This window comes from Uloborus diversus, chromosome 10 (assembly GCF_026930045.1).
Source record: "Uloborus diversus isolate 005 chromosome 10, Udiv.v.3.1, whole genome shotgun sequence".
Taxonomy (NCBI): Eukaryota; Metazoa; Arthropoda; class Arachnida; order Araneae; family Uloboridae; genus Uloborus; species Uloborus diversus.
Genome location: NC_072740.1, coordinates 12,478,358 through 12,490,968, shown reverse-complemented (window position 1 = coordinate 12,490,968; position 12,611 = coordinate 12,478,358). Strand labels below are relative to the sequence as shown.

Sequence of the window (12,611 nt, the reverse complement as noted above, 5' to 3'; positions counted from 1 at the left end):
GCCACGAAGGTAAGCATTTCGAAATTAATTGGATGATTCTCATTCCATAGCTTACATCTTTATACATTGATGAAGCGGTTTCTCGTAACCCTGAAATTCGTGTCTGAAATTTTATTGTTGTTTGTGCGCTTAAATACCTTGATTTTTTCATTCAGTAGTATTTATAAAAAATTGTTACAAATTTATTAAATTTTTGTATGTAAATTATTCAGTTTAAAATCATGACTTGCCACAAAACGATCGGATTATATACACTTAAAAAAAATATCATTTAAAAAAAGGGCAGTTGTAGCAAAAGACTTTTTTCTTGAAATTAGCACTAGAGACATTGCCAAATACGATGCAATTTTCAAAACAGCCCGACCAAGCCCGACACCCATAGTTCAATCCGTACAGGTTCGACGGATGAGTGCGCTTGACCATTTTTATCATTTTTTCTTTGAAAGTCATATCCCTAAAAGCTGCATATGAAAGATGTTTAAAACCACTTTTATTTTTTCTCTAAACTGGATCTTTGATTTTTTAGAGGTCATCAAAAGTGGTTTTCGTAGTCAAAAATAAAACTCTTAGACCTTTGCATTTTGGCCAAAATCTATATGAATTACACTTACGGCAATTAATTTTACTCTTTGATGTTAAATGCATAAGATGATAGTCTTACATGAAGAGCTACGTGGCTGTAAGTTAATGATTAAAATAATGGCAACAGGCTGAAGTTCAAGGTCAAATGTAAAAATTTTACTCATTTTAAAGGGAATAACTCGCGTAGGGGAAGGAAACACAAAATTAAATATGGCAAAAACTAATCACTGGAACCACGCTAATAAGAATGTGTAATTTTTGTTGTGTGCTTGTTTACCCTTTATGGATTACAGCTCCTCAAAAATCGAAAAAATGGCATTTTTAGACCCCTGTAAACCAAAAGAGATGAAATTAAAAATAAAATTTCTTGGCCAATTGACTATTCCACTCAAGTCACACACTAAAGCAGAAATAAAAGGTGTGAAAATTTCATTTCGCCTTCTTAAATTTCGCATAGCGTGTTCTATATATTATATTTTACTGAAAAAAGATTCTGTAAGTATAAATATAACTATTTTAATTTGATAACTTAGACATATTTGGACATGAATGAGTAGTTCATACTTGATTGACACCTTAAGTAGTTAATTTATAGACTATACTGATTATCTACACACATAAATGTTCAATACATACAAACATACGCTCTGTAATGCCGGAAAGACCGCAGGACACCCTCCAGGAGCTTAAAGCACTGGTTTCCTAGAAGTGGAATCGCATATCTTCGGCGTCACTCCTCGCCGTGACGCTGAAATCAAAGTCAAGTGATTCCGGCGTGGCCATTCACGACGCCGATTTAGCTCGGGCGCGCATGCGCAGAAGAATCAAGTTTTCCCCTCGGCGAGGAGCGACGCCGAGGATCGACGATTCGCTCCTAGGAAACCACGGCTTTATCGGTGTTTGCCATGCCGCACCGTGCTTCAGCTTGTATCCAGGCTAGAGACGGGTCAATACCTTATTGAACTAGTTACTGTAACTGTGACATAAATTATTCAATTGTTCGGAGAATTTAATCATTTACTATTCTGTACATTGTCTTCCTAGCCACCAATTTTCGTCTCAATCGGATCACTCCTTCTTGGTGCGTCGATTTTTTTTGTTATAGAGTGTATTTAAACGATTTGAAATCAAAATATGCGGTGTCGATGCATTAATATGTTGTATTTCTAACCAAGAGTGAACTCATCTCAATTGTATAAAAGTGTTTCCATGATGAAGCTGAATTTCTCTTTAAGACGTTTTTTTTTCTTCAGGTACATAAAAAGAAATGATTGGTACTGGAAAAAGATTGGAATCAAGCATGTTCCATTTTCTGAAGGAATGCTTATGTTGAATCCTTTTAGAAAGCAGGTAAAAGAATTTTTTCTCCTGCTAAAATATACTATCCGATAGAAAGCAGAATCTATATACAGTAGAGTCTCGAAAATCCGGGTTTCAAAAATCCGAGGTTCCGCTTAATCAGAGGTGCTTTGTTATTATTTTTAAGGTATATTTTTTTATAGACATATATGTTTTTTTCACAAAATTGAAATATTTTGCGATCTAGAACTTTCCTAAAATATACAATAAGGTAATAAAAAGAAATTGAAAGGCTTATGTCAATAACATTTGGCAAGTGACATGAAATACTCTTTGACTGTTAGAGATGGATTAAGTAAGCCTTGGAGAAAGTAGGAAATTGGTTGATACAAAAAATAATTTGAAATTAAAATATTGTTTTGTCTCAAAGAACGAACAAACAGTTTTTTTTTTTTTTTTTGGAATATCCGATTGCGATTTAAAAGGGAAGTAAAAAACTTGACGCTGTACGAAGCGTATAAACGAAATTTTATCCTTCTATGACTAACTTTTTTGTATTATGTGAGGTACATACGTACGCTCACGCATAGAAACAAATATCACGACAAAACTCATCAAAACTTATTCAAGGACGTTCAAAGGGCAGTTTTTGATTGCCTGCAAGTTTACGTGCAGACATTAAAACTCGTTTAGGGTTAATTAAAACATAACTTTATGTTGATATTTCAGTGATAAGTCTTTAGAGGAGATAACAATATTTCCTTTTCATATCGTAAGGAAGTAAAGAGCGCATGTCCTTAGGTAGTCCAAATAATTTTTCGGATAATCCGTGTTTTCAGTAATCCGAGCTGGGGTGTGGGTAACGTTTACTAACTATGTTATAAAAAATCCAACGATGGTGCCTAAGCAGCCAATGAAATGGTTGAAACGATGTGACGCAGAAAATTGGGTCGCATTTCAGAGTCGAAGTTTAAAATTTTAAGCAAAAGCTGAGAGAGATCGAATGCAAAAATGTACACTACATTAAAATAAAACTGGAATGCCAGAAATTTATTGCATAGTATTTTTGCATTTATTTAGCAAACTCGTCTAAAATTAGAGGAGGCACCTAATGGTGGAAGATATTTTTATATTTGTGTTTGTAGGCTGTACAAACAAATAAATAGACATTAAATAACAAATAATAATCAGAAGGGTAATATTTTAAGTCCTTCAGAATCAGAGAAGCCTAAAAACAGTTGAAGAATTTTACTTGTCCACACTTGAGCAAAATGGCAACAATTCAAGTGTCGAATTTAAAATTGATTTTCAGTTACTTAAAATGCTGGTAAATTTTTTTCTCGTTAATTAAGGCCTTTCGTTCCTTTGTACCGTAGGTAGAATATTTTCTAAGGGAGTATTTCTTCTGAGCTTTCCAATAAAATTGAAATCGAGACGATATGATAATTATTTCGAGTAGAAAAATCCATTTTTGGGTCCTAACATTAAATTTCGAATAAAAGAAAAACTATTCATCGATTTTTTTCGAAACGATCAATAAACTTCGGCAGCACTAACTCAAACTGAAAATTTCAACGAAATTGGTCAGGTAGTTTTCGAGTTTGCCCCGGACATTTACATTTGGAGTTTGTGTTTCAGTTATATAAAGATGTGCAGGTGCACATTAATTTTGTTTACAAAACTTCATGGTTGAATCAATACCAATTTCAAGTTTCCTTTTTATATTTTGTACAAATATATGTACACTATAGCAATAGTTCTCATTTGCCAGAACTTTTCTTCACATACTTTTTTATGTACACTGTTAAAAATTTTCCAAAAAATTTACGGTAATTGTTACTGGCATCCATGTTGCCAGTAACTATAACCGCAAAAATCAAATGTTACTGTAAAATTTTACGGTTTCCTCGGTAGACCATAGCAACCAATTGGAGCTGGGATCGCTTATTTCTCCGGTATAAATTACCGTAAAAATCAGCGATGCTGTAAATCCGCCATTTTACAGTAACAATTACCAGAAAATCTTCCTGAATTTTTGACAGTGTATTCATTATTTTCCTTTAAAAATGTCTGAATCAATAGTTGAAAAATAGTTGTAATTTAAAAGTGTTAACTGTTAATTGGTTAAAAATATAAATTTTCAGATTCTGTAAAGAGAGAGAACTCGAATAGATAAAAATGATCAAGTGAAGATAAACCACATGGACAAAATTAACGACAATAAAGGCAGAGCTGGTGAAAATTAAAATTTTTGAAAATTTTCTAATCTTTGATAAAAGACTTCGAAAAATCGCAAAGTATTTATTATTGCAAAGATAAAAATTAGGAATTACAATTGTGATAGAGAAGTTGTGAGTAATAAGTAACGAAATTAGCGACGTTTCAATTTCCCTGATTACAGATATCGCATCTCTGCTGTGTGTGTAGCTGTGTTGTGTTGAGTCACTCCTTGTCTACTTCAAGAGTTAAGACAGTCCGCAAGGTCAACTTAGACGTTCGTACTAAGCAAAGCTCTGTTCCTTTACAAAACTCATTTGCGGTTTGCAGTGATTACTCGACTGATCAAGTTATCCAATTATCCGAATTACTCAGAGCATTAACTTATTACGGATAATCGGAATCCTAGTGCACTATTATAAGTTTTATTCATTTATATATTATTTTGTTGCCAACTTGGCGACAAATTTGGCTTTTCTTTTTGGTTACAATTTGACCACTGTTGGTGATATTTAGACAGTAAACAATTGAATCACATTAAAATTGCCAATAATGGGGAAATGACATTAAATTGGAGTAAATGGAAGTCATGTGATTCAGACATCAGCTCGTTTCATTATTTACTGTTAATTTTAGTTAAAACAAGAGAAAAACATAATATTTTTTATAAAATATATAGTTTTCTGGTTATGAAGTATAGCATGGGACACCGGTGTCCCATTTTTGCGTCATGCAATCCGATTGGAGAGCTGGATTCAGTTTGCCCAACTGCCGTTGAGCAGAAAAACGTTAGATTAAACACTGCTCGAGGATTTTGTAACATTATCAGTTTTCATGGGAAGAAAAATTTTGAACACCATTACGAGATTATTTTTTTTTTTCAAATTTTCACACTAAGTAAAATTATCATATTGTCGTTGTTGACGTGTCCACAGTGATAGAAAAATTGTGTGCCATTGCCTCAAGAGGTTAGACTAATAAGACAGCAGAAAGAGAGAAAATAACAGCCCTGGCACCAGTGGGAATTGAACGCACGACCTCCAGCGTATAAAGCGAAACTCGAATGAACTTCATTGAAACTTGAAACTTCAAGAAACTTGTGATTTCAAGTAGTGCTGAGACGTACAGTATTCTATAAACTTATCCAGTTTATCAGAATATTTTACAGTCAAATAAAAAAATAAAAAAAACCCCCCTACAAACGAAGGAACGGTTGCGTCGTTTCAGAAATTCCGATTTCGTTAAGTGGCTAGGGCTACTTGGCATCAAGGCAATTCCTGATCCCTCCGCACAGAAGGTAATGCTTGACCAGGGAGAGATGGCGAATGACCTTGAAGAGGAAACATCAATTGTATCATTTGCAATAAGGAGGCTCAGACAGAAAGTACCCAGTAGTAAGAGACGTGTCCGCTGATCTTTTCTATTACAAAATAATAACAAACAACCTATTACCAATGATACGAATGATGTTTCCGCTTCAAGGTCGTCCGCCATCTCTCCGTGGTCAAGTTTTACCGACACTAAAAAGATAAGACGGTTGGGGAGAGAAGTATATGTTAGAAATGTATGTGAATTCGCATTTTTAATAATAGGATACAGGACAGTTACTTCCTTGTAGTTAACTTGTAGATATTTTTCAAAGGAAAAAAATAAGTATTAAATATATATTATCAAAACTAATGTTTTATAAATATTTTCTGAAAATTTTATTTATTATGTTATTTCTGCTGAAAAATTTCATGAATTTTTCTGATTTTAAAAATTATAACTTTTCGTAGAATTGCACGTTTTTATAATTTTGATATGTTTTCAGAGAATACATGAGCTGATTTCGAAGTATTATAAGAAATATGGAAAAATCAGCGGGTAAGTAATTTTTATTCTCTCCTAAAATTTGTAACACAAAATGCCACAACTCTACATTTATGAGATAAAATACCAATAGCGCTTTTGCTTGAGTATATCTGTTTGGGGCAACCACAAGAGCCACGGAGACCCCTATACCATGATTAAATGCATGTAATTATGCGAGATTTTAAGATTTTTCCCAGAAATGTAGATATTTAATTCAGTTTTTTACTCCATTCAATGAGAAAACAACATAACAACATCTTCTTAATTGCGACTTCTTCGTTTGCCATTGAAGTGGCTGAACGTATGTCGGAGCGCATGCGCAAGTACAAGGCGCCCTTACAGAGAAAAATATTCTGCTATTGCGTAGGTTATTATTTATTAAAGCCGTTCTCCCAGTAAAGAGCCAAAATGCATTGCAACTATATTTCCAAACCTCAGTTGCACCCTGGAGACACTGTCTTTTCAACCTAGGGTAAAAAACTTCACCTATCAGGCAGCTTCGGTTTTAACAGTGCATCAAATTTAAACTGATAGTAACGGAAGCATTGAACTTACCCTTATTAGGATTCCAGTTTGATAAAAAATGTAGATAGTAATGAGCAAATTGCTGTTATATTGGTTTGATTTAGTTTGCTACAACAACTTCAATCAATCTTCATTCAATTTTTGTTTTATAGCTGAAACAGTATTAATATCTTCTAAGTATTTCTCTTTGATAATTTTATGACATCAAAATTCATAATTATACGTTCTACGAATGCCAAAAATTACAACAGTTTTACTATATAAACTTTTTAGTACGTCTTTAATGTCTTTTAATTTTTGCATGAAGTAGTTCTTGTTTTGTGCTGCAATCAACTTTGATTTCTTTCATTGGTTTTAATAAGTAATAGTAATTAATTTTGAGAGCATTCAAAATTTAATTACCATCATTCTTATTCGCTGAATTTTAAGAGCAAGAGAATCCTCTCTTCATTCTCAACAGTTTCGGTATTATAATAGTTATAAACATTATAAAACTGCAACAAAAATTGCTTATTTAATGATGTACATCAATATTGCAGGGCGGTTGCTTTTGGAAATCCAACTTTACTAGTAGGAGATCCAGACCTTTTGAAGGATGTTTTAATCAAAGATTTTCATAATTTTCACTATCGAAGGGTGAGTAAATATGTGTCATGCTTTTATTGTTGGACAGACCATCAACGTCAATCTGATCTTGAGGAATGAAGGGCTAACCTGTGCGTTGCAAATCACAAGTCTCATTTCAACTCGAAGGAAACGCTTAAACGCATCGTGCAACCGTCCTATACGGTAATACATTTTGGCCACTGGCCTCCAGTAATCCTTGGTATCATTATGTTGTTTTCGTGTCACTCACGGGCACCCTCGATTTTAAGCCACGACCGCTAAACCACAAAATGTTACAATATATGTACAGTGAAACCTGTGTAAGTTGACCACTTGCGGGGCACTACTTTAGTGGTCACTTAAACAGGTGGTCAGCTTACAATGGTTGATTTATACACTAAGGCTAATACCGTGTCTGGAAAAAGCGGTCAACTTAGACAGGTGGTCAACTTACAAGGGTGATCAACTTCACAGGTTTTACTGTATCACATTCTGAAAATGATTTACATTATTATTTTCCGTGACCTTTTAAACTACTTATTTTTTGACTGAAATTAACTGTATGCATAAGAACATAGTTCAAATATTGCTAAATAGACGGCGCTGCAAACTATGAAAATAATGACTTTATAATTTCACTTGATCCGCTATTTCACTTCACTCCACATTCCCTTGCTTCATTCCTCTTGTAGCAAATGCTTCTTGTACCTTTCCAAAGTGCTGGGTCTGACTGGATTAGTAAAAGGAATGAACTTTAAAAAAAATGATAATTATTATATTTTTTTTTATAACCCAGTCATTATACGTTTACATTTCATTTTCAGGACATGAAACTTGGAGATGATCTTTTTGATAACATAGTTATGTCTATGAAGGGAGATGACTGGAAAAGAGTTCGCACAATCATCACACCAGTTTTCACCACTAAAAGACTTAAAATGGTAAGGCATACCTAATGTTTCTTTGATGCTTTTGAAAAAAAAAAGTTTAGCTTAATTCATTCAGGACTTGTAATTGGTATTTTATAACTTTATTCATTTTATATTTCCTTGTTGTGATATAAGAGTTAAATCGAGAAAAACATTCCGTAAGACCTATAAGCCCTTTTTTTTATTGATTATATCGAAAAACCAGTATCGGGATTCATAATATTTGTTTGAGCGTTGGCTATACTTTACTAAGGAGTCATCTTTATGTAGCTTAGGAGACTTATTATCTAGTTTTAAGTGAATGACTTTTGCTTGAACGATGACGATATTTTACTGAAAATACATCCTTTTACAGCTTTCAAAGTTTACGAAATAAGAATAAATAAATAACATCATACAGTATTTAAAGGTTTTACAAATAGCTGCCAATTTCTCACTGTCCCATGGCATTGGGGGACAAGTCACCATATCGATGTTCAGAAATATGGTCACCCCAATTTACCCTAGCATACCATCAAAATTCAGCAAATTCATATTCATAAAGTCTATCGGACAATTTTTATTGTTCGATAAAATTTATTTCAATGCATTACTTGCTAAAATGAAATTTTTGAAATAAATTCTAATAAGTACGAAACCGTTTTTCGTGAAATAAATAATTGTTTTTACCAGATGACGAATGTTATGAACGAATGTGCTCAGACTGTAATGAACGAATTCGAAAAAAAGCTTGCCGATGATGGAATTATTGATGCTAAAACGTAAGACTTTTTAATTATATACTTTTTGAATTTTTTTTTTTTTTGAATAAAAGATGATTTACACCATCAGTTTTGAAAATTCAAATTTGTATAATACATCAGTGAAAAAACGTTAAACACTGAAAATTCAGTGATCATAGTCGTAATGATTAGATACTGCTTTACTCATTTTGTTAGACCTTTTACCTTATGGACACCTATCAATTCACATTCTGTTGATTTATTTAATGTCACTAAAAGGAAATTCCGTATTTTTTATCTACTATGTTACACCTATACAATCTATACCATTTTATTTACCCTACTACTTATGCAATTTGTGCCTGGAGCAGTTAGTCCCTTGGGCGTAGACAGAAGGGGGCAGGGAGGCGCAACTTCCCTTCCATAGGTAGATCATTTTTAATACATTACACCATCTTACTCCATGTTTTTCTAAAATAAAATTTTGTTTCTCAAAGAAAGACACTTCATTAACTATTTGGGAGTAATACTTTCTCAACCTTGAATTATCATCAAAATTTGCGACGAAATAGTTAGCCCTTTTTATGTATGTTCTTTTTTTTAAATTTTCTTAGAAATTATGTCCACTTTCCGGTTTAGAAAAGCATCAAAGTTTGAAAAAACGAATAGTTGAGAATGGTACATCTAAAATATTTTTTAACTAGATTCCTCATACATATGTATAGCGTTACATCAAAGGAGTAATTTACATTGCAAGAGGCAAAATAAACTCTTCCATCTTTTCGAAAAAAAAAAAAATCGTGTAATTTTAATAGCCTTTTACCGCCTTTACTTATTGTTATTATTATTATCATTTTTATGCTTCGAAAAATTAAGCACTTACGCTTAAATATGTAATGTCTAACTTGAAACTATGCATAATTTATTACTATGCCATAACAAATGACTTGCGAATACATGAAATAGAAATGTAATTGTTTAAATGTTCTCCAGGGTAGATGACATCTCCCCCCTCCCACGTCCTGTCGTTGAGCCTTTACTTCCCCCTCGCTAATGTGAATCCTGGCTACGCCCATGGTTAATCCCTTATTAGAACTTATAATTATCACCATTTCATTTATTCAGGGCCCGATTAAGATGTTTGGGGGGGGGGGGCAGAGAGGGCATAGATCAAGCACTTTTTGGAGGGCTCTCTGTAGTCAAACCTTACAATTTTGGTCTTTGGCTAAAGCAATATCAGCCATTTGGTGGCCCCTAAAATGAAGGGGCTGTTGCCCACGGCCAAGTTGGCTTATTCAGTAATCAGGCCCTGCATTTAATCGCCTACTACATGCAACATTTCATTTGTGCAACGGAGGTTAACTTACTTGCTGATTACTCGTACTATTTCTTTCGCGCCAAAAATTACGTAGCGTAAAAGCACTGAATATAGGGTACCTTTTGTTTGTGTTACTTAAAATAGGTATTATTAAGAAAAAAAAAATAATAAAACTAAGCGAATGATAAAATACAGAGATAGGATTCTGGGATTAGGATCAAATCAGTTAAAAGCTTAAAACAAAATTTTTTGCTATGAATTTTAATTTTGAAAACCAATACGGAACATATTTGTTTACACGGATGCTTCCTATCATGGAACACCATCACAAAAGTAACATTAGAAAACAAGTGTCTACAATTTATAAATCACCTATTTTCCCTTCAAACAATTTTTTTATTACCAGCGTGTCTATATGAGCCTATTTGAGGCATTTTTGATACAAAACCTACTGTTCACCCTCTGGTCAGTTGAAGATGACTTTGCACAAAAAACACACACAGCACCATTTTCATCTCTACCTTTCACTTCTCCATTCATCCTTTTCTGAAGAAAAAGAAACTTGCTTCTTCCCATGTTGCGTATTTTGCTCGATATTGTGACTTACTCCATATTGCGCGCTTCTGCGACCTGATTTTCATTCTTAATCAGATGCGATGCATTAATTATACTTGAAATTGAATAAATATTGTAGGAACACATACTTAACGTTAATACAGAAGAAATTATAATTTCTAAAGTTATGATTTTTTCGGAAGTGTGTAACAAGCAAACAACTATGATCTCCGCAACTGCAGCTCAGACCATCGTTTCTGGTCACACACAAAGCATCAACTATTATACAATTAGTACCGACATTCTCTGTAGATGTCGAATGCATGTATAAAAATATACAGGAATTACCGTCACATTGTGTGACTTAAGCCTGCATTTTAGTTACGCCTACCTGCGTAGCTATAATAAATTCCTACAACTCGTAATGTGATATTTAACATTCGAATACTGAGACTGTTTTTTACAATTTATTGACTTTTACAATTGACTACATTTAAATGCACGAAACCTTTGTGTTTTTACTGTGTGTGTTATCTATCGATGTGTTATCTGTTTAAAACATTAGACAAAGCAGCCTATTCTTCTCTTTAAGAAGAATTCTACGAAGATATCTGGATATTTTTAAGCAGTGTTACTGCTTCAAAGACACCATAAAGTACATGCGGTATGTGAACTTGGTTTAGGGAAAATTGCACAGACCGTCTCGCTGTTCTCGGAACTCTATTATCATTCGAATTCGTAAGCAAATCACGTAGTCAGCCAAATATTTATATTTAGAGAGTTTTAGCTGTCATGGAAATATGGTGGATAAATCCGGAGGCCATCTAGTGAAACTGCTGGAAATTTTCCTAGGAAGCCTGCAATTAGTAATAAATGCAGAAGACCAAAAATGATAGTAATGTGTGCTTTAGAGACTTATGAACTCAGAGCATGGAGGGTCAGTATATGCTTTTGGGAATTAAGTGCTCGCATGCGCACTTCGTTTTCTCTGTCATGATTGAAACAAAAAAGTTTCGTGAAAGTTAACCGAAACGTACAAATAGGAAAAATTAAGTTCGATATACAAATGATAAGAATTTCAAAGAGTGAGAGATAGTATTTAATTTTCCAAATGAGCGATGTATAATAAGCACTAAAAACGTGCCTTAGAATATTTAATTTCGTTTGAATGCTGTAAATCATCGATTAGAAGTCATAATATCCTTCTAAGAGCACAAATTTGCATATAAACTACATGGGTGTTAAGTAGTTACATTATTATTATCCACGAGATAGAGTAAATGAATCATAAAATGCCTACCCGAAAGGAGCGCAATCCAACAAGAGCTATGCGTTTGTGGAAGATATACCTGTGTTGAACGATATAAGTTGAACCATACAATACCACGCAACGACATACTGTTCATCATTGGATTTCATCTTTTCCGATGTGCTCGCTGTTCAAGTTGAAAGCAATTTGAAGTACATACGACCACTTATCATATCTCATAAGAGCTCCGACCATAACGACAAGCGATCATTCAATATAATGCCAAAGCTTGACCACGGAGAGATGGCGGATTCTCTCGAAGTTCATCATTTGTATCATTTGTAATAGGTTGCTTGTTGCTATTTTGTAATTGATAGATCAGTGAGAACGCAACTTTTACTACTTGGAGCTTTCTGGCTGATTCTACCTATTACAAATGATACAAATCATATTTCAGCTTCAAGGTTATTCGCCATCTCTCCGTAGGCAAGCTTTACTTAACACTCCGGAAGTGCTCGTTAAACTGTATAGCGTCCTGCGCAAGTGTTTATGTAGTTATAGTTATAATTTAGGCAAAGCGGGACTAGCTTGATAAGTTGGCAATTGATATGCCATTGGCAATATTGGTGAGCGAAATGGCGCGAATGAATCATCCTGCAAAGATCACTACGTAGCAGGCACAGGAACGCGTGCGGACAAACAATGACACACCTGTAGACGTGCTCCAATGTTATTGAGGACACTCTCACGGTCTA

General features: G+C 33.9%; 1 protein-coding gene across 1 annotated transcript in view; it reads left to right on the top strand.

Annotated features, from left to right (window-relative positions):
* Positions 1 to 12,611, top strand: part of LOC129231879 (cytochrome P450 3A24-like) — a 31,162-nt gene that overhangs the window by 4,374 nt on the left and 14,177 nt on the right. The window contains exons 2-6 of the mRNA XM_054866269.1: positions 1,836 to 1,932; positions 5,912 to 5,964; positions 7,017 to 7,113; positions 7,908 to 8,024; positions 8,685 to 8,773. Of these exons, the coding sequence (XP_054722244.1) occupies positions 1,836 to 1,932; positions 5,912 to 5,964; positions 7,017 to 7,113; positions 7,908 to 8,024; positions 8,685 to 8,773 (453 nt within the window). The remainder of the gene's footprint in view (positions 1 to 1,835; positions 1,933 to 5,911; positions 5,965 to 7,016; positions 7,114 to 7,907; positions 8,025 to 8,684; positions 8,774 to 12,611) is intronic.